Genomic DNA, 21,192 nt, shown 5'->3' on the forward strand with positions numbered 1-21,192 from the left:
GTACATGCCCTTGACCGGAATTGAACCCGGGACCCTTGAGTCCGCAGGCCGATGCTCTATCCACTGAGCCAAACTGGTTTCGGCGAATTTGAGATTTTTATAGCTCTTATGTTACCTGCAGTGTTGGCACATGCTGGCTACTCAGCAGTACTTTCTGAGAAATCATAAAAAAATTGCAAATCACATGCAGTTGCATATCTGGCAAATGAACAAAAGTTAGAGACTTTCTTTACTGTTTAAGAGGTCGTATTCCTTAATTTTTAGGGTGGAGGAAGGGAAGGAAGAAGGAAAGAAGGGGGTTACAAATTCTTTTTTGGTTTCTGCATGTATTCAGAGGTTATAGTAGAATTAAGAATAAAGTTAGCTGTAAAAGATTATTTTCATGAAAAATTAAATGGAACATGTGACATAATTTTTCTGGATGTGAAAATTCATTTTTTATAAGCCTTGTGTTTAAAAGAAAATGAGAATAAATATATTTAATTATATATATGACATTAAGTTCTTAGATATAACCTAATTTGTCAAGTCTTTTCTGTTGAAAAGGCAAGGCATTTTTAAAAATTTATTTTTAAATATATTTTTATTGATTTCAGGGAGGGAGGGAGAGGGAGAGAGAGAGAGAGAAACATCAATGATGAAAGAGAATCATTGATTGGCTGCCTCCTGCACACCCCCTACTGGGGATGGAGCCCACAACCTCGAGCATGTGCCCTGACTGGGAATTAAACCATGATCTCTTGGTCCATAGGTCCATGCTCAACCACAGAGCCACACCAGCTGGGCAAAAATGCAAGGAATTTTAACACCCTTTAGATAGTCAAAGTTTTTCAGCCATGCTCTGCCTTTTTGTAAATAGTTGTTGAAATGTCAGGATGTTATCTAGAACTACTTGGTATAAATGAAGATCTAAGGGTGATTACTTTTAGCAAGGGTCTTTAGCATGCTAGTTAAGTAAATTTAATAGGTGACTGAAACACTAACATATTTTACTGTTATTTGTTGGGGCAGCCATTTAAAGATCGCTGTGAATGGTTTTATGAACATTTGCATTCAGGACAAGCAGATTCAGACATGGTGCATAGACCAGTGAGTGAGAATGACATCCTGCTGGTTCACAGAGGTATGCTTACAAAAGAAATGCTGTGCATGTGAGGCCCCAAACACTAGCTATTGTAAACTTTAATATGTACAATTAACCAGTGCTGCATATTTAGATTCCATTTTTAGGAGTAGCTGTGAAGTCGTGTCAAAAGCAAATTGTGCAAAGCTAAAGCAAGGAATTGCTGTACGGTTCCATGGAGAAGAAGGCATGGTGGGTATAAACATAAGTGATGAAGATCAATGTATATAAAAGATTAAAATACACTTGAATAAAATTTAATGTTTAATTGGTAATTGAAGAAATTTAATATGCTTTTAATTTTATTGTTTACAAAAACCTTTCCCATCTTATATATTTCTGTTGATACTTAATTTTATTTTCTTGAACTTAGGGTCAAGGCGTTGTGCGTGAATGGTTTGATATTCTGTCTAATGAGATAGTCAATCCTGATTATGCATTGTTTACCCAGTCAGCTGATGGTAAGTTGTACAGCCTCCATGACTTTTTCTGTGACTTGCCACATTTCAAACTACTTCAGTGTATTTTATTCTTTGATTCCCGTAGTAGCCCTATAATATAGGTTTGGTATTCCCATTTCATAGAAAAGAAAACTAAAATTCAGAGTTTTTGTCTGTGTTGGCACAATTAATGAATTGGAAACTGACTCAGTCTAGCAGTCTTTCCTCCCAGTTCTCAGCCGGTGGGTCGTGAACAATGAAAATACATCCTGCATATCAGATATTTACATTACGATTCATAACAGTAGCAAAATTACAGTTATGAAGTAGCAATGAAAATAATTTTATGGTTGGGGGTCACCACAACATGAGGAACTGTATTAAAGGGTCGCGGCATTAGGAAGGTTGAGAACCACTGCAACAGTTGATTCTCCAATGCTTGTCTCAAGTACTAGTGCTGCCCCCAAGAAACTTCATTAGCTCTTTATAAACTAGAACTAAATTTATTCACTTTAAGGATTGTCCTTTAGTTTACTTTTCTTGAGTTTAAATTTCCTTTAGTGAAATAGTGATAGTAGATGATGTGAAAATAATACAAGTACTTATTTGGAAAAATTAAAATTTGCTAATCCTATTTAAGTTTCCAAGCCTCAAAATTTATTGGTTATAACAAACAAAGTCTGGAAATCATGATATCAAATCTTAACTTACAGTTTACTTAATATATAGTAACTTAATTTTCAGTCTTTTTAAAATGTCAAGACCTGACAACTAAGAAGTTCTTATTTAACCATTTAATACAGATAAAAAACTCTGTTTGTTGAAATGGTACTTGTGACACAGAACTGAATTTGACATTGTAGGCTAAATTTGACATTGAGGCAGGATTAGTGTACTGCCTCATTTGTGTCAGGTATAATTAAGAGTTTTGTAACTTCATAGACACATATCCAAGTGAAGGTAGGATTTCAGTTTTTAAATGCTATGTACAGTTGCTTTTTTCCCCTAAAAACTTTTTCTTTTCCATTGTTTAAATTTTTTTTTTTATAAGGGTAGAGTGCTTCATTACTTGTAGTTCCTGACTGCATCCAACCAAATGGGTAGCACATCTTCTTTGAATAAGAAGAATGACTCTAAGAGAGGCAAGTGGAGGAGGGCTGCAGTGGTGCTAGGGGGCTGTAGCTATCCAGCTGTGTGATGGGCTCCTCAGATATACTTGGTGTATTTGAAATTATTTAGAAACTAGAAGCCTGATGCACGAAATTCGTGCGTGGGTAAGGTCCCTAGGCCCGGCCGGTGATCAGGGCCGATCTGTGGGATGACTGGCAGGGGATTGGGGCCCCCTGTTTGCACCCACCTTGGCTGGCCTGGCGCTGCCCACTCACTGGCCCCACCCCACACCACCACCACTGCCGGTTGCCTCCCTCTGTGGGGCAACTGGCGGGGTGATCAGTGGGCTCCCGCTTGTACCCGCCTTGGCTGGCCTGGGGCCTGTGGTCTGGGGGCAGCTCCTGCGTTGAGCGTCTGCCCCCTGGTGGTCAGTGTGCATCATAGCAACTGGTCGTTCTGCCGTTCAGTCGATTTGCATGTTAAGCTTTTATTATATAGGGTTATATAGGATATGGGACTGCCTGCTTTAACTCTGTTTCCTTTGATTGCTATGAGATGAATTTGTTGAATTTGACAAGACTAATGTGGCATTAAATTTCATTATTTAGGCCTAATCTTTTATGTAAGATTTAGCATTAAAACATTGTATTTATTTTTATTTTTAAAAATATATTTTTATTGATTCCAGAGAGGAAGGGAGAAGGGGAGAGAGAGTTAGAAACATCAGTGATGAGAGAGAATCATTGATTGGCTGCCTCCTGCATGCACCACACTGGGAATTGAGCCCATAACCCTGGCATGTGCCCTGACTGGGAATTGAACCTTGACCTCCTGGTTCATAGGTTGATGCTCAACCACTGAGCAACACTGGCCAGGCTAAAACATTGTATTTTATATGCATTTCTTTTCTTTATAGCCCTTTATTCTGAGTCTTGTATACTGTTCCATACCTGAAAAACAGATTTGGTGTGAAATCATTAGTCGAGGTACTTCCTTGTACTACAGATTTATAGTAGAGCATATATTGAAGCACATAGACTATAAAAATTGTGATTTGTCCTTTTTGTAAGCCATATGAGTGTTCTTTTCGGGTTCATAGTATGAGCAGATTAAAATCTAGATGAAATTGTTCTTATGTATAGTTGACAAGAAGGGAATTACATTTAAGAATTAAAATTTCCTAAATGTGGGAAATGTTTGAATAGACCTAATGTCTATAATAATGTCTTTAAAACTTGCTTTCTAATTAAATTAAGATACTTAACATTAGAAAAGTAATATGCTATAGTGGCCAAGAGTTTGGCCTTTGGTGTTAGGCTCTGCCCCTTTTTATGCTACTATGGGAATCAAAGGATAAATTGTATAATACAATTTTTCTGAAGCAATGAAAATAACTGGGAGTATCACAGTTACTTTTATTTTGAACTTAAAACATAACAGAATTTATATTATGTTTTAACTAGCTTTCAAGTTAAAAACTATTATTTGTTTCCTGAATATTTCCCCCATTTTTTTCTTTTGATTTCTCTTCTATTCTTTTTAATAACCCAGACTTCCCAGAAAGTACTTAGAGAAGGAATTGTACAGACCAAGGGGGGGAAAGTTCAGTTCATCAGAAATCTTCACTGGTTCATCAATAACACTAAGCATTCACTCTTTTAATACATAAAAAACGTTTGTGATTATTCTCAGAATATTGTATTTTTTGAAATTATGGCTATGTTTATCCTTAAAGTGTTTCTTTATCCCACAGAACTTTGCCTTGACTTTTAATACCCAGTCTTACATTATGATTCTTTAAAGGTATTTAACAGTGAATGATTAGCTTCATGTGGCTCTTTTAAATCGTTCAGCCATAAGCTTCCAAATTTGTACCTTATATCTCAGTAAATTGGTCATGGTAATTTAGTCCAATGCCAACTCTGATAAATCAAAGACCAACGAAGCACAAAGAGAATTATTGCCAAAGTACTAAGTATACTAAATGACCAAACTTTTCACTCTCTAGTACTTTTTCATTGTTTCTTTATTATCCTTTGATGCAGTTTCATTAATTTTAGCGATTATTTATTTTAGGTAGCACAAGCTCAATAAATACTTGTTGAATGATAAGAGGATTTATAATCCAAGTTAGTGATTATCACAGAAAAACAGGGAAGAAGGGTTACTTAAAGTTGAGGTCTTGGTATTAGGTTTTTTCATTGCACTAAATATTTTTGCGGCGTTTTTTATTGTGACAAAATTTACCATTTTAATAATCTTGAAGTGTTATAATTCATTGGCACTATGTGCATTCATAGTGTTGTGTATCTGTCACCACTGTCTTATTTCCAGATCTTTTTCATATAGGTGGAGTCATATACTCCATTGCTCTAGATTTTGACAGTAATGGGTAACTATTGCCCTTGTCATTTTTATTTTTATACCTCAGAGATACTTATTTAACCTTGATTATTTGCCATGAGGATGAATTGGTTGACTTGTGGACTTTTGGTGATTTTCTGAGAATTGTTAAAAGGTATCTAGTTCATTGATTAGTAGTTCTATTAAGAATAGTTAGTTATTTTCTTATAGTGCTGTGTTTCTTAAGGAGCAAAAAGTAGTAAATACCTACTGCACTGGTCCTGAATGAGACAATGTCTGCCTTAATTCACAGCCTAGCAGTTATTTATCCACACTGTCCAGGGGACCGTGTGTGTGTGTGTGTGTGTGTGTGTGTGTGTGTGTGATCTTTTAATATATTATTTCCAGGATCTCTCTGACACATCTTCCAATTAAAATACTTAAAAATGCAGTTTAAAAGTACTCTAAAATTTTCTCTCTGCACAAAGAGGTACTGTGATATACATGTGTGAATTAATGTCTTTTGTACTTCTAGTTTCACTGCCTGTTATATATTTCACAAAGAACATTCCTGTGGATATTAATACATAACTTTAGCTTTGCTGAAGTTTTGTATGAACAAATTTATCTGCATTAAAATGATGTCTCTTCTGTATATAGATTCTTTAAATACATTATTTTGTATTTATTTTAATAGGAACAACTTTTCAGCCTAATAGCAACTCCTATGTAAATCCTGATCACCTGAATTATTTCCGTTTTGCTGGACAGATCTTGGGATTAGCTTTGAACCATAGGCAGCTGGTCAACATTTACTTCACAAGATCATTCTATAAGCACATTCTTGGTATGGCTCTTATTTATTTATTTAAAGTGTTTTTCCTATAAGTAAATATAGGAAATATTTACTTAAAGACTATAAGTAAATATAGTCTTTAAGTAAATATAATTTTTTTAAAAATATATTTTATTGATTTTTTACAGAGAGGAAGGGAGAGAGATAGAGAGCTAGAAACATCGATGAGAGAGAAACATCGATCAGCTGCCTCCTGCACATCTCCCACTGGGGATATGCCCGCAACCAAGGTACATGCCCTTGACCGGAATCGAACCTGGGACCCTTCAGTCCGCAGGCCGACGCTCTATCCACTGAGCCAAACCGGTTTTGGCTAAGTAAATATAATTTGATAAGTGATGCCATTTTGAATGAGAACATTTTTATTTTTGCTTAAAGACTATCTGTGTATGTAAGGCATTTAAATGAGGGCCTGAGGGAAAGAAAAAAACACCTACAATTTTTTTTTCATTTTAGTGTATGTATATTTATACTAAGAATGTATTTTGACATGAATATACTTGAGAGAATTGGCACTTTTTGAAGTTTATAATAATTTCCTGAATAGTGCTTTTAAAGAAAGATTACATTGTAAAAATGTGGAAGAAACTAAGCTTAAATTAAGCCTCAAATTCAAGAATTAGCGTCCATTTAAATCATGCTGTGAATTTGAATTTGCAGTTTTACATAGTATCTGTAGAGGGCAGTATTTTACCATTAAACAGATAAGGAAAGGCAGAAACATGTAGAATATAACTGCTGTATGTTTATATTTTTAGGTATTCCTGTAAATTACCAAGATGTGGCATCTATTGATCCAGAATATGCCAAGAATTTGCAGTGGATTTTAGATAATGATATTAGTGATCTGGGTCTAGAACTGACTTTTTCTGTTGAGACTGATGTGTTTGGAGCAATGGAAGAGGTACCTTTGAAACCTGGGGGTGGAAGTATTCTGGTGACACAAAATAACAAAGTAAGTATTTGAATTTTTACCTTAGCCACTGTTTGTAACTTGGTCCTGATATTCTAAAGTCTCCTGGCTAATTATTGTAAAGTCTCCTGGTATTAGCTAAAAATTTTTTTACTGTTAGAATTAATAACATTTCATAAAATAAAAATATTTTAATTAACCAAACTTATGTTTAAATAAAACTAACACCTTTTTCCTTTCCTGTAGTTGAGTTATAATTCTAAGACAGCTTTAGAATCACCTACCTACAAAAATAATGTTTATCAAACCATTTTTTAGACTAGCAATTTAGTAAAATATCACTTTTTTTTTTAAACCAAAAGACTTGGCCATGTTTTAGCTAAACTCTGAGCCTCAGTTTTCCATTCTGTAAAATCGGGATAATACTACCTCCCATAGAGAATTGTTACTAACATTTTGTAAACCTAAAGCACATTACAAAAGTTAGTTGTTATTGGATAGTTTTCTATAAAAAATAGGCTTAAAAGTTTCAGATATACACAGGAAATTGGAGACTTACATTACGCTATATAATTTTCCTTTTTGAAACTTAGATACTGTTCATATAAAAAACATGAAGTTTAATTTTGGAAAATAAAATCAGGAGCTGAATTTTCCATATTTAAATTTTTTTATTTACCCTTTCATTTTACACATGAGGATACTGAAGCCTAAAGCTGGGGCCAAAACCCAGGTCTCCTGTCTCCTAGTTTCAAGTCTAATATTCTTCATACTATTTGCAAAATTAATCATGTTAAGGAGGAACTTCTTGACTTTTAATATAATGAGTCATATGAAGCTCTAGAAACTTAAAATAGTAAAGTGCTTAAATTAGTTTTTAAAATCTATATGAACTTGCTAGTGAATGAAAATTTTTTTTAATCCTTCTAATTATTAGATTGTCCACCTTGCAGTGAATTTGTTCCTTTATTTTACAATGGAGACATACTCTCAATTACGGGAGATGAAGTCATAGAATCTTTATTATAATCAAGTGATTGCTTTTCATGAGAGAATCTCAAACATGATTCCTACCTGTGAATATCGTATCTGATGATGAGTGTATTTGTCTCTCCTCTCAGATATATTTTATATGACAAAGTAGAAAGATCCACTAACAATTGCATGATAGATAGCTGTATTTATAACTTGTTTCTCCTAACAGCTTCCCTCCCACTATGACTGATTTTTGTTTAGATTCATATTTTATTAATTCTTTTACATTTGTGTTTTTTGTGGAAATCTAGAAAGAAGGAAGATATTCAAAAAATAATAGCAAATGAGAATATACTCACACTGAAGGTATACCCTTTATCTTGATTCTACTCTGAGGCTGGAATACTCTTATAATATTAAAGAGATTGAAACTTTTGTTTCTGAGTTTAGTACATTTTTACTTAACTATATTAACTAATTGGTTGATTACAGGCTAAACTTTTTCAATAATTAGTTTGGTAATAGAGCTAAAAGCAGGATCTCAATCATTAATATGTAAATTCTCAGCTTTCAATTTTGGGATATAAACATTTTTCACAATAAATTGAGCCTCTAATATTACCTACAATAAGAGTCAAGTATAATTTTATATCTAATTGTTGATGCTTAAACACTCAATGCTTATTCAATAAACAATCTGATTAATTTTTAAATATTAAAAATCTTTAGAAACATACCTATAGCTTAAATTGACCACTCACTTTAAAATTGTTAAAGTATTCAATTTACAAATAAAATTTTCAAAGATGTTTTTTACAGGTATTATTCTTTAACATACATTTCTGTCATGAACCTTTGTGTCACTTTAGGGTCAGCCTTTTATCTACTTACCTTTATAGGTAAAAAGTTATAATTGTTATGTTCATCTTCTTCAAAATTTATAATCATATTGAAGCTAAATGACTTGCCAAGCTTGTTAGTAAGAGAAAGTCTATGTAAGCTGATCTCCACATGGGGGAGTCATTTATTCCTAAGTTTTATTGAAAGGCTTTGGTAACTATAGAGTAAAACCAAACAGATGAAAATACCCTTTTTTGAAAAGCAGTAAATTAAAAAATACAATTAATGTAAGGCAAAAGAATATATCCCAGTTCCACATTGGAACTGTAATGCTCTTTGAAATTTATTTTGTATCTGTTTTGTTTTAAATTCTAGAGGGTAAAAACAAAGAACCTTGTTTTCCTGTTTGAAAATGGCTGAATATTTACATTTAAATAGTATTTTTATTTCAGTTTTGCTTTTACTTTTATTAACTTCCACTTTTAAATTCTTGATGAAAAGCTGAAATTGTAGAACCATGAAATCTGGAATTAAAAGTGACATTTTTGGCCCAAACCTTAAGTTCTAGCTGTTAGAACTGAATATGACCAGTAAGGGTCAAGTACAATTTTATATCTAATTGATGATGCTTAATACTTATTCAGTAAACAGCCTGATTAATTTTTAAATATTAAAAATCTTTACAAACATACCTGTAGCTTAAATTGATCTAGCTGTTAGAACTGAAGAGTAAGCTACGTGGGTTTTAAATGTTAAGAACACTTTTATAATACTAATCCTCAAGTTCATTCTGGCTAGAAGGGGAAAACATGGGGGTGGGATAGGACAGTATGTCAGGGAATGGAGGAGGTGCCATGGGAGTTGGATTACAGAGGAGAACCATTAAGTGGTCAGAATGGGAGTAAGGAAGGGGAGAAGGAAGTGTTCTAGGCTTAAAAGAAGGCACAGAGTTGACCTAGCATGTGTTTGGGGTACCACAGATAGGTGAGAGTTGTACATCTTAGCTTAGATTGCAAAGTACGTGAGTGGAAAAGGATTAGCTAAGGGAGGTAGAAAGGGCCAAATTCTGAAAGACTTTAATTCACAATCAGAAATTTGAACATTATTCCAAAGGCTGTGTGATGATTGAAGATGCTATAGTGGGGAGTCACATGATCGAATAAACACAGTTTGGCGTGTGAGGAATGGATTGGAATGGGCTAGTACAGATCAGCTGGTAGGTTGTTGTGGCAGTGGACTGTGGAGCATGCATGGAGGATTTTATGCCAGTGCCAGTGAGGATGGAGAAAAAGATAGCTTTTAAAGATATAGAATTTATGAAACTTAGTAATTGTTTGGGAAGGTGAAAAGAGAACAACTCAAAGACGACTACTGCTTTTGTGGATTGGCCCCCAGAATGACTGTTCTTGTTGCTGTCCTCCTCTTCATCAATCTCATTACCATCAGTGTTGCTTTCTAATGATAATAGGTACTGCTTATTGAGTACTTGGTATATATTTCATGTATTTAAGATGTGTTCTTCGTGCATTTGCACTAGAGGCCCAGTGCACGAAAATTTGTGCACTCTGGGGGGTCCCTCAGCCCTGCCTGTGCCCTCTCGCAGTCTGGTCCTTAGGGCAGTGGTTCTCAACCTTCCTAATACCACAACGCTTTAATACAGTTCCTCATGTTGTGGTGACCCCAACCATAAAATTATTTTTGTTGCTACTTCATAACTGTAATTTTGCTAGTTATGAATTGTAATGTAAATATCTGATGTGCAGGATGTATTTTCACTGTTACAAATTGAACATAATTAAAGCATAGTGATTAATCACAAAAACAATATGTAATTATCTATGTGTTTTCTGATGGTCTTAGGCAACCCGTGTGACAGGGTCGTTTGACCCCCAAAGGGGTCGTGACCCACAGGTTGAGAACCGCTGCCTTAGGGGATGTAGCAGGCCTAAGCCGCAGTCTGGCCTCCCTCTGCAGGAGGGGACCAGCGGGCCAATCGGGCTGGTGCTGGCTGGTGAGGGGCAAGCCCCGCCCCCCCATCGCCCTGCTGCCACTGGTCACCACCACCCCCTGATTGCCGTCCACTCCCTCTGCTCACTGGCACCCGCCTTTGCTGGCCTGGCGCCACCCACTTGCCAGCCCTGCCCCCTGCCATCCGATCGTTCCACTGTTCGGTTGATTTGCATATTAGGCTTTTATTATATAGGATAACAGCCTTTTGAGATAGTTATTTCTATTTATTGAATGTGAAACAGCTTTAATATTAAAAGCATCAGGTGCTTATGTGTTAGGCACTGTTCAAAGTACTTCATGTGTATTAACTTAAATAGTCCTGTGAAGTGTAGATACCCTTTTCTACAGGTCAGGAGCCTGAAGGGTAAAGGGCTTAAGTATCTTTCCTCCAGATCATGTGGTTAATAAGTGTTGGAGCTAGGATTTGAACTCAGGCAGTCTATAAATTTCAAGCCTGAGCTTGTAACTATGACATTATTGTTAATGTAAGAAACATTCCAACTTGTGACGAATTTTTGTGAGTTTATTTGAGCCAAACTGTTGACAGATGCCAGGAAGCAGAATCTCAGCAGATTGAGATAATGCTCTGGAGAATGGCAGTTTTGCACCTTGTTTTATACGTTACAGTCAAAAGAGGTGATGTAAGTGGGTTACGTGAAATCTATTGGTGATAGATTAGGGAGGTGGGAGTAAGCAAAGCAGAAAGGGGTGGACCTCTGGGATTGGATAAAAAGTAAAATGATAGACACATACTCTTTTTATTTAGGTGGGTGCAGGATAGTTAACACTTGACAACTCAATAACAATGAGGGGACTTGTAGTCTCCAGAGCGGTGTCTGTACTTTGAGGGGTTCGGAAAAAGGAAAATTACTTTGACATTCCAATGATGTTATCATGGATGCAAAAAGACAATAGACAGGCTCAGTTAAGGTAAAGATTGGCCTTTGTCAGGGAAGATACCAGCCTAGTACATGAGTGCGCACCATAAATTGCTTTTTAGTTAAATTTTTAATTTCAGACCATCCTTTGTGGTTACTTTAAGTCTCTTGAGTTTGTAAGGCCGCCACGCAGGCCTTCCCTGAGCTAGTCAGGTTAGCATATGGCCCTTTTTTATCCACACTATATATTTCTTTAGACGTTAAATAACTGTCTAAGGGCTCAAAATTATTAAGTGGTGAGCCCTCAATTTAAATCAAGTTCTGTATGATTGTATAACTGATAGCGTCTCCCTTACTAAGTTAGTGAATATGAACAAAGTTGCAAATACAAATTTAGTATGTTTTCCTCCACTTATTTTCATATGGTTAATACCTTGTGTTTTATTGCCAGTTTCACTTGATTTATTTCACACACAGACACATTTGATGCACACATAAAATGCAGATTTGTGCATATAGATTATTGACTTAAAGTGGATTCCTTATTTTCATCTTCAGAAAAGTATACTATGAGAAATCATTTTACTATTCAAAACTTTTAAAACAGTTTGAGTCTGAAGTTCTCCATATTGAATATTTGTGTGTATTATTTGATTGGATTTTAAATTATCTTTAGTATTTTCCTGTTTACAATAAGAACATATGTTCCCTTGCTTTTTAGTTAGTATATTCTGAAATTTTACCAACTCTATGAAACGGTAACCTGAGGAAACACTATTTTCAGTGACTAAACTTTTTTCAGGTAAACTGAAGTAATAGGATTTTTACCAGACTATCAATCTTTGTAACTAATATGTGACCTTAAAAATAAGAATATACTGGTAAAGAAAAAATGATTGAAAAACATTACAGTGCCTCTCTTTTTCTTTTACCTACTTATTCTTACCTGGTATTCTTTTGAGTTCTAGGTGGAGAAGTTTTTAGTGAGAACTCTTACATACCAGAGCAATACTAATCAATTGGAGAAGCCCAGGAAGGAAGCTTTTATTACCAAGGGATTTATATTCAAACAGTTATTTGAATTATGAGAATAATAATGGCATTGAAACTGTTAATTGCAAAAAAAATGATTATTCCAGACAGTTTTACAAGTATGGCCAAATTTATCGGTCAACTTAGAAGGAACATCTTGGTTTCACTATTAAAATTAATTTTTATTTATATAAATATGGTTTATTTAAATATTTTCCTAGGAATAGTAGAAAAGATTTTCAAGAAGAAAAATAGCTTTAAAAATATTTTAAGTTTCAACATCACTATCGCCCCTAATAAGAAGACATAATTTAGGTCCAAAGCCTGAAAAGAAGTTAGATTTTAAAAAACATTTCTGAAGGGTGATATTATTCATTCCACACATTCAGAAGGCTAGGAGATTATTAAAACAAAATGTTTCTGTAACTAGACCTATAACTTAACTGGAACTTAAGGTCAGATGTTGCATCTCCTTAATCTTAGTGGTATTTTTCCCTTTGCAGTTACTTTTTTCTTAGCTATGTTGTATCTATTATCAGGCTCAGAGGTTAAGCTAGAAAAAAGTTGTTAGGGCTTTTTGTTGTTTTTATCTCCATGCTGCGGCTTTCTAAGTTGAAAACTTTCTGTATGTTAACATAACTATTTTAGTACAGCACTAACTTAGATTCTTGTATATAGTTAATTTTTCGAGTTACATCTATGGCATCTGGCATTACTTTATGCCCTCAAAGAATTAGCAAAAAACTCACGTGGGAGCAAATATGCCATCTGTTGGGGATAAAAGTTTACCTGCCCCTCCAAGTTATATCATCTGGCCGCTCTGTGCAGGCCCATCATCTTTGTTGGGTTAATTTGCATACTCCTGATTGGCTGTGGGTATCGTGGAGGGATGGTCAGTTTACATATTTATCTATTATTAGTATAGATTACTTTTTACTCACAAGCCCACATTGTATTCCATTGTGTAAATGTGCCACAGCTTTTTTATCCACTTATCTACTGATGGGCACTTGGGCTCTTTCTAGATTTTAGCTATTGTAAATAATGCTGCTATGAACATAGGGGTGCATCTATTCTTTTTGCTTGGTGTTCAGGGATTCTTAGGATATATTCCCAGAAGTGGGACCACTGATCTTGATAGCACTGCTGTTACAGACAGGGAGTGAGAAAACAGTTTAGTGAATGGTAGGGTGCTGGTTTACTGAGGTGTATGAATATTGGTGCCAACTTAATTATAAATCTTTACCTCTTTTTTTAAAAAAAATTTTTATTGATTTTTCCATAGAAGAAGGGAGAGGGACAGAGTTAGAAACATCAATGAGAGAGATCAATCAGCTGCCTCCTGCATGCCCCCCACTGGGGATGTGCCCGCAACCAAGGTACACGCCCTTGACCAGAATCGAACCTGGGACCCCTCATTCCGCAAGCCGACTCTCTATCCACTGAGCCAAACCGGTTCGGCTAAATCGGGGGTGGGCAAACTTTTTGACTTGAGGGCCACAGTGGCTTCTTAAACTGGACCGAAAGGGCCAGAATAAAAGCATGGATGGAGTGTGTGTGTGAACTAATACATGTTAACACTGCTGCTGGTGAAGGAGCGGAGGGGAGAGCAAGAGAACTCTCCGCTCTTTCGGCTCTGCGGGCCGGATAGAACAGCTGAACAGCCGAACGGGCCGGATCCGGCCCACGGCCGTAGTTTGCCCACGGCTGGGCTAAATCTTTACCTCTTAAATGAGAAGTGACTATATCAAAATTATCTTAAGTATGTCGAATTAAAAAAAAAGTCATCATGAAAACTATCTTTTTTAATAGGAGGAGTATGTCCAGCTTGTTACAGAACTTCGAATGACAAGAGCCATTCAACCTCAGATCAATGCTTTTCTCCAAGGCTTTCACATGTTCATTCCACCTTCCCTCATACAGCTGTTTGATGAATTTGAGTTGGTAAGGAAAAACATCAGCTCCTTTATCGCAACACAACAATACAAAACTCCAGTCGATGTAACTCAAAATAATTTTGGAGTACTGAGGTGCATGGAATAATGTATAAGACATATGGTTTAGTATTCATGTTTAGAGATTTGTTACAACATTTGTGATTGTGCTTCTCTTAAGCTTAATAACCATATTAGCAATTCCTTAATGTTAAATGGAATGCAGTGGTGATAAAAATGGAATATTGTTTCTGAAGTACTGTACATGGAAGAAGCTGAGGGTCAGTCGTCCCAAAAGCAAAATTCCATATTTATGAATTTTTTTTTGGTCATCTGTGGTAAAAAAGAACACCAATACAAACTTCTCATACTTCCAAAGAGAAGACTTGATTAAGTTTTTTCTTGTTATATTTGGGTTTTCTTTTCAGCTTATTTCATCATATATATAATTTTATAATTTTCCATTTTAAAACTCTGTGAAGGCCACTCTTTTTGCTAGCCCCCATTCTCTAACGAATGTTTTATTATATTTGCCTTTTACTGTGATCCAATAGGATTTCTGCTGTTATATGATTTATGTCTGCATTTTCCCTTATTTCCTTTTTCTCTTTTATTTTTGCTAGTAAATTGTTTCCAAACTCTCTGTTTCTAACTCCTTAATAAAACACAGTACTGTAAATAGAGTATCATTTTTAAAAAGTATAATTTGGAAAATTAAATTTTAGGTCAATGGAAAGTATCCTTTGGTTTTATTCTGTTTCATAAAATTAGTTTTACCCTATGCCCTTCATTTTAATATATGAATAAGTGCAATGGTGTATACCTTTAATTTTACACATATACCAGTATTCTCAATTTTTTTTCACTCATGGTGTATCTTAGTAAAGCAGTGGACAGAATTTGCTAATTAATTTTGAAGTCCCTTGTGATTTAGTTTATTAGGCCAACTGCTGGCCTAATATCAGTTTTGAGGCCAAGGCCAGGTAGCTCAGTTGTTAGAGCATTGTCCTGATAACGCCAAGGTTGGATCCCCAACAAATCCATTTCTCAAATAAAAAAAAAAAAAGAAAAAACACAGAAAACCCAGTTTTGAGTTTTTTGGTTCTGTTTTTAGGTTTAGGATTAATGGTTTTGTTTAGCATAGACTTGTCTAGTTTTAGCATAACCATAAAAGTTACTTTTAACATTTAAAAATGGAGGAGTACTTATGAACTGTTAAACAGGGAATTACATTATTTCTTGGACCTATGGTGTAAAAAACCGATAGCAACAACATAAACCATTGACAAAAACTTTGCCTCATAATTTACTGATACTTATAAATTCTGTGAAACTTATTGAATTACAGTATACATAGAGAAAAATACATGCATTATAAATGTATAGTTTGATACATTTTCATAAGCTGACTACACCCATGAAAACAGCACCCAGATTAAGAAATTGACAGATCATAGTGCCCCAGATGCCCCTTTCATGTCCCCTTTCACTAACTATCCCCAGTCATGGGCAACTACTCTCCTAACTTATAATATCATAGGTTTGGTTGCCCGTGTTTTAATTTAATATAAATGAAATAATCACCTAGAATATATCTGACCTCTTTGGCTGGGCTTTTTGTTTGTGAGAGTTATACTGTTGTTGCATGCAGTGTAATTTGTTCATTTTCATTGCTGTATGGTAGGTATTTCATTGTGTCAGGATACTGTTTTATCTTTTCTCCTCTTAAACATTTGGTAAGTACTTTTTAGTTTTAGACTATTTGAAATAGTGCTGCTACATACATTCTAGTACATGTCTTTAGGAGAAATATGCTTGCAGTCTCTGTGTTGTATACCTTGGAGTAGAATTGCTGCCATATATGGTGGGTGTTTATTACATTACAATAGATACTAGCAAATAGTTTTCCAAAGTGGTGTGTCAGGTTACACTCTCACCACCAGGTCTGGAAGTTCTGGGTATTCCCATTCTTCACAGGCATTTGATAACTTGATTTTGCATTTTTACCATTTTGGTGGATTGGTAGTGGTATTTCATCATGATTTTAATTTGCATTTCCCTAATGATCAATGAAGTTGAGTGTGTTTGATATGTTTATTAGCTGTTTGTATACTCTGGTTTTGAAGTGTTAAGTAATTTGTCCATTTTTTCTATTGTGTTTTCTATGTTCTTTGTTACTGATTCTTTATATATATATAAAGAATATCTGGCTTAATATATATATTAAATATATATTTAATATATATTTTATTGATTTTTTACAGAGAGGAAGGGAGAGGGATAGAGAGCTAGAAACATCGATGAGAGAGAAGCATCGACCAGCTGCCTCCTGCACGCCCCCCACTGGGGATGTGCCTGCAACCAAGGTACATGCCCTTGACCGGAATCGAACCCGGGACCCTTCAGTCCTGAGGCCGACGCTCTATCCACTGAACCACCCGGCCAGAGCTATATATTCTTTATAGGAGTTTTTGTTAGAAATATGTATTCCACTCTGGCATCATAGTTAATAAAGTTTTTAGTTTTAGCACAGTTTAGTTTACCTTTTTAATTTTTAAAAAAAATGAATGGAGCTTCTTGTGTCCTTTTAAGAAATTGTTTCTTATTCCAAGATCATGAAGGTATTTTCCTATAATTTCTTCTAAAAACTTTATTCCTTTGTCTTTCACATTTAGGTCTGCTACTGATAAATTTTCAGTTGTGCTTATATTAGAAGTTAGGTTAGGATTCATGGTGTGTTTTAGACTCTGGCCTCAAAACTAAGTTGAACTGATTTAGATGGTAAGATTATTTGGGAAGTACAGAGTTAAATAGGATAATAAAGATCTTTCATTCTCTTCATAAAAAGTCATAACATGATTTTCATGAAATAGCTCAAAATCTTAAGATAATAAAGCCTCAGTCATTTTTATTCATAATTATTGGCAATGAAAGCATACTTAATATTATTAAAAGCTTACTTTAGCTTAGAAGGAAAGATTAAGCTCATATTTAAGACATGTGTAAAATTCATTCTCCCTCCCTTTGACAGGTCTGTTTCAAGGTCCTGCCACAAAACCCAATTTCCCCAGATGGTTTAAATAAAGGAGCATTAACAAAGGGACCATTATAGAGGTGCAGGCAGTGTTAAGAATAAATAAGATTTGGTGAGACATCCAGAGACTAGCAGCCGTGGAAAGTCTTTATCACCTCTGGAATTGAAGAGACAGGTGGGGGAGTTACTGTAAGAAGCCCTGTGATGAAGAGGCATGGCTACTGCTACTGGAAAGAGGTGCTAAAGCAGGGAGGGAGCGGAAAGTGCTCTCACTTCCAGGCCTCTGCCGGTTCTGTGGCGGAACCCAACCTGAAGCCAGCAGATAAGAGAGCTAGGTGCCAGGATCAGCCTCCTAGGGCACAGAACAGTGCAAAGAAAAGTGGAGACTCTATTTGTGGCTGGTAAATGGATACTAACAGAACACCTCTATTTAGTCAAAGTATATATTTTTTAATATTTTTATTGATTTCAGAGGGGAAGGGAGAGGGAGAGAGAGATAGAAACATCCATGATGAGAGAGAATCATGCGTTGGCTGCCTCCTACAGTCCCCCACTGGGGACCGAGCCCACAAACCTGGGCATGTGCCTTTGTCCGGAATCAAACCCGGGACCCTTTGGTCTGCAGGCTGATGCTCTATCACTGAGCCGAACTGGCTAGGGCTAGTCAAATTATTTTATAATACCATCACAAGGAGAACGTAACTAGCAGTTCTCAAACAAAAGGTCTTAGGACCTCCTTATGACAAAAGCCTTTTTGTTTGAGTTATATTAATTGATGTTTATTGTATTTGAAGTTAAAACAGAAATGTAAAATAATTTATTAATTCATATAAAAATAATTTATTGCCTATTAACAAAAAATTTAAAATTGAAAACTATTTTCCAGAATGAAACAAAAATAATGGTAAGAGCGGCATTATTTTATATTTTTGCAAGTTTAATGTCTGGCTTAATAGAAGACAGTGGGTACTCATATCTGCATCTGCACATTATCTGCTATGAAATGTTGTTTGGTTGAACTGTATGGAGAAAATCCAGTCTTAGATAAGTTGGAAAAGAGAGAACCTTGCAGACTCCTTGAATAGATCTCAGAAACACCCAAGAGTTCTCAGACACCACCTTATACTAACTTTCATTAACCTTCAAAGTACACTCTGTACTAGTCTGGTATATATTATGAGTAGTTGCTGTAGGAAACGTGATTTTGAACCACATTGCATTGATGTCTCTGTAATAACACATCCTGCTATTCCAGCTTGTCCGTGGTTTAGTTAAGTGTAGGCTGGTTATTGCCTCACCTGTCTCTGTAAATAAGCCCAACTGTGATTCAGAGGTGTGGACAAGCTCTTTTTCATGTTTTCTTTTCTCTTGGAAAACACAATGGTAAATACTTTTGCCATTCTTTATTTCATTTTTTAGTTATTTGATTGCTATTTTGTTTATTTGACGGTCTTTCTGGGAAAAAGGAGGCTACCAAAGTCATTAGGAAATTGCATTTTTTTTTCTCACCTTGGGGAAAGTTGACATTAAAGATCTGAATTATTCCAGAATAGTTCTGCAAAGGCCTGAATCTTTTTTTTAAATACATTTTTATTTTATTACTTTACTTTTCCTAATGATTAGGATTTTTGATGATGTTTTCCTTTGCTTAATCCAGGATTTATTCAGGTGTTTGTTGTTGTTACTTTCATATTGAGAAAATGGTTCTTTATATAATTTAACAAATTCATAAAATAAAAATAACCATAAAGATAATGTTCATAAAAGTATTGCACATATAAGCTGTTGCTGCATAAGTGTTTATCTATAAACAAAGTATTGTCTCCTTATGTTTTAATTAAGTTGTATCAATGTAGAGACATCTGCACAGCTCACATATTTGAGATCATTGGTATCAAGGGTTCTCTCCCATGTAGTATTTGTTACTGATGACATGCAGACACTGTCACAAAAGTAAATCGCTTTTACATGGAATTAGTTTCTAATTAAGGCAAATCTACTCTTTAAATGTAATAGGTTTGTGTTTTTTTTCCCCCTAAGAAGAATAATGAAATATTTTTCTTCTTCCCCAAAGGAGCTACTGCTTTCTGGCATGCCAGAAATTGATGTGAGTGATTGGATAAAAAATACAGAATACACAAGTGGCTATGAAAGACAAGATCCAGTTATTCAGGTAAAAGTTCTCTAGAGCTTAGAATGAAGTTAAGTTTTACCATTTGATTTTGTAAGCTTTTCAGTACTATTGGATGAAAACCTACATTAATTAACAAAGTAAAGTTTTCCCCTAAATTCTTCTTATGGGAATTGCATATGAAAGCTTGGTATGAAATAATTTTTGATAAATGAGTTCCTTAGAATCAAATGTGCTTTATGAATGCTGCATAATTCTTTGTATTAAGTCTACGATTGCTCTGAAATGTGAGCTAAGTTTTTTGTTCTCATTTTGTCAGTGGTTCTGGGAAGTTGTGGAAGATATTACTCCAGAGGAGAGAGTTCTTCTCCTGCAGTTTGTTACTGGCAGGTAGGAAGTGTTTTTACGATAATGGGAAAGTAATTTAATGTATTCTATTTCTAATGGCTTAGAGATAAACAACCAACATGAATTATTACTCTGAATTGTCAGTTTTTTACCTCCCTTTCCACTTTTATGATATTAAACAAAGATTTATTTAAGCATTTAAAATAAAACATATATAGTAGTGGTCAATAAATGTCTGTTTAAAATTCTGCAGCTTGGTCAATAGTAGTAGCCAGATTTTTAATATTTGTCTGTGCTGGGCAACACACACACACACACACACACACACACACACGTGCACAACACAACACATATAATACCCATACACAGCGGTTTTTCTCCAATTCTTATAAAACTTTAAATGTTAAGATCCATGTCCTAAGAATAATTATGATACCACACTTTGAGAAGTCTTCTTTTGCAACCAGTGAAATATCATAAGTTAGAAAACTTCTTTTAAGTTATATTTCTGAAAGATGTAAAAAAAAAGGTTCGATTTTCATTCTTTATAACATAGAATTTTATCTGTTTCCTTCTATATTAAAATATAGTTCAGTTCTAATACAAATGTGCATAGTTCTCGTGGGAAAGTTGGCATACAGAAAATTAGAAGAATAAAAAAAAAATCACACTCTGCCAGAGTAACTACTATAAACAATTTGATGTATTTACCTTTTTTCTCTGCCTTATTATTTATTTACTAGAGGCCTGGTGCATGAAATTTGTGTAGAGGGGCGGTGTCCTCAACCCAGCCTGCACCTTCTCACAATCTGGGACTGCTGGCTCCTAACCACTCGCCTCTCTGCCTGCCTGATTGCCCCTAACCGTTTCTGCCTGCCAGTCTGATCGCCCCCTAACCGCTCCCCTGCTGGCCTGATTGATGCCTAACTGCTCCCCTGCCTGTAATGCCTGACTGCTCCCCTGCCACAGCCCAATCCCCCAACTGCTGTTCCCTGCCGGCCTGATGGCCCCCAACTGCCCTCCCCTGCCAGCCCGATGGCCCCCAACTGCCCGCCTCTGCCGGCCCGATGGCCTCCAACTGCCCTCCCCTGGCGGCCTGATCACCCCCAACTGCCCTCCCTTGCAGGCCTGGTCGCCCCCAACTAGCCTCCTGTGCAGGCCTGGTTGCCCCTACCTTCCCTCCCCTGCTGGCCTGGTCTCCCCCAACTCTCCTCCCCTGCCAGCC

At 35.7% G+C, this 21,192-nt stretch overlaps 1 protein-coding gene across 1 annotated transcript in view; it reads left to right on the forward strand.

The window, feature by feature from the left end:
- Positions 1-21,192, forward strand: part of HACE1 (HECT domain and ankyrin repeat containing E3 ubiquitin protein ligase 1) — an 80,884-nt gene that overhangs the window by 52,089 nt on the left and 7,603 nt on the right. Inside the window, exons 14-21 of the mRNA XM_015572751.1 lie at positions 1,012-1,123; positions 1,218-1,315; positions 1,497-1,584; positions 5,714-5,863; positions 6,631-6,827; positions 14,333-14,464; positions 19,563-19,661; positions 19,939-20,009. Of these exons, the coding sequence (XP_015428237.1) occupies positions 1,012-1,123; positions 1,218-1,315; positions 1,497-1,584; positions 5,714-5,863; positions 6,631-6,827; positions 14,333-14,464; positions 19,563-19,661; positions 19,939-20,009 (947 nt within the window). The remainder of the gene's footprint in view (positions 1-1,011; positions 1,124-1,217; positions 1,316-1,496; positions 1,585-5,713; positions 5,864-6,630; positions 6,828-14,332; positions 14,465-19,562; positions 19,662-19,938; positions 20,010-21,192) is intronic.

Source organism: Myotis davidii, unplaced genomic scaffold (genome assembly GCF_000327345.1).
Source record: "Myotis davidii unplaced genomic scaffold, ASM32734v1 scaffold68, whole genome shotgun sequence".
Classification (NCBI taxonomy): Eukaryota; Metazoa; Chordata; class Mammalia; order Chiroptera; family Vespertilionidae; genus Myotis; species Myotis davidii.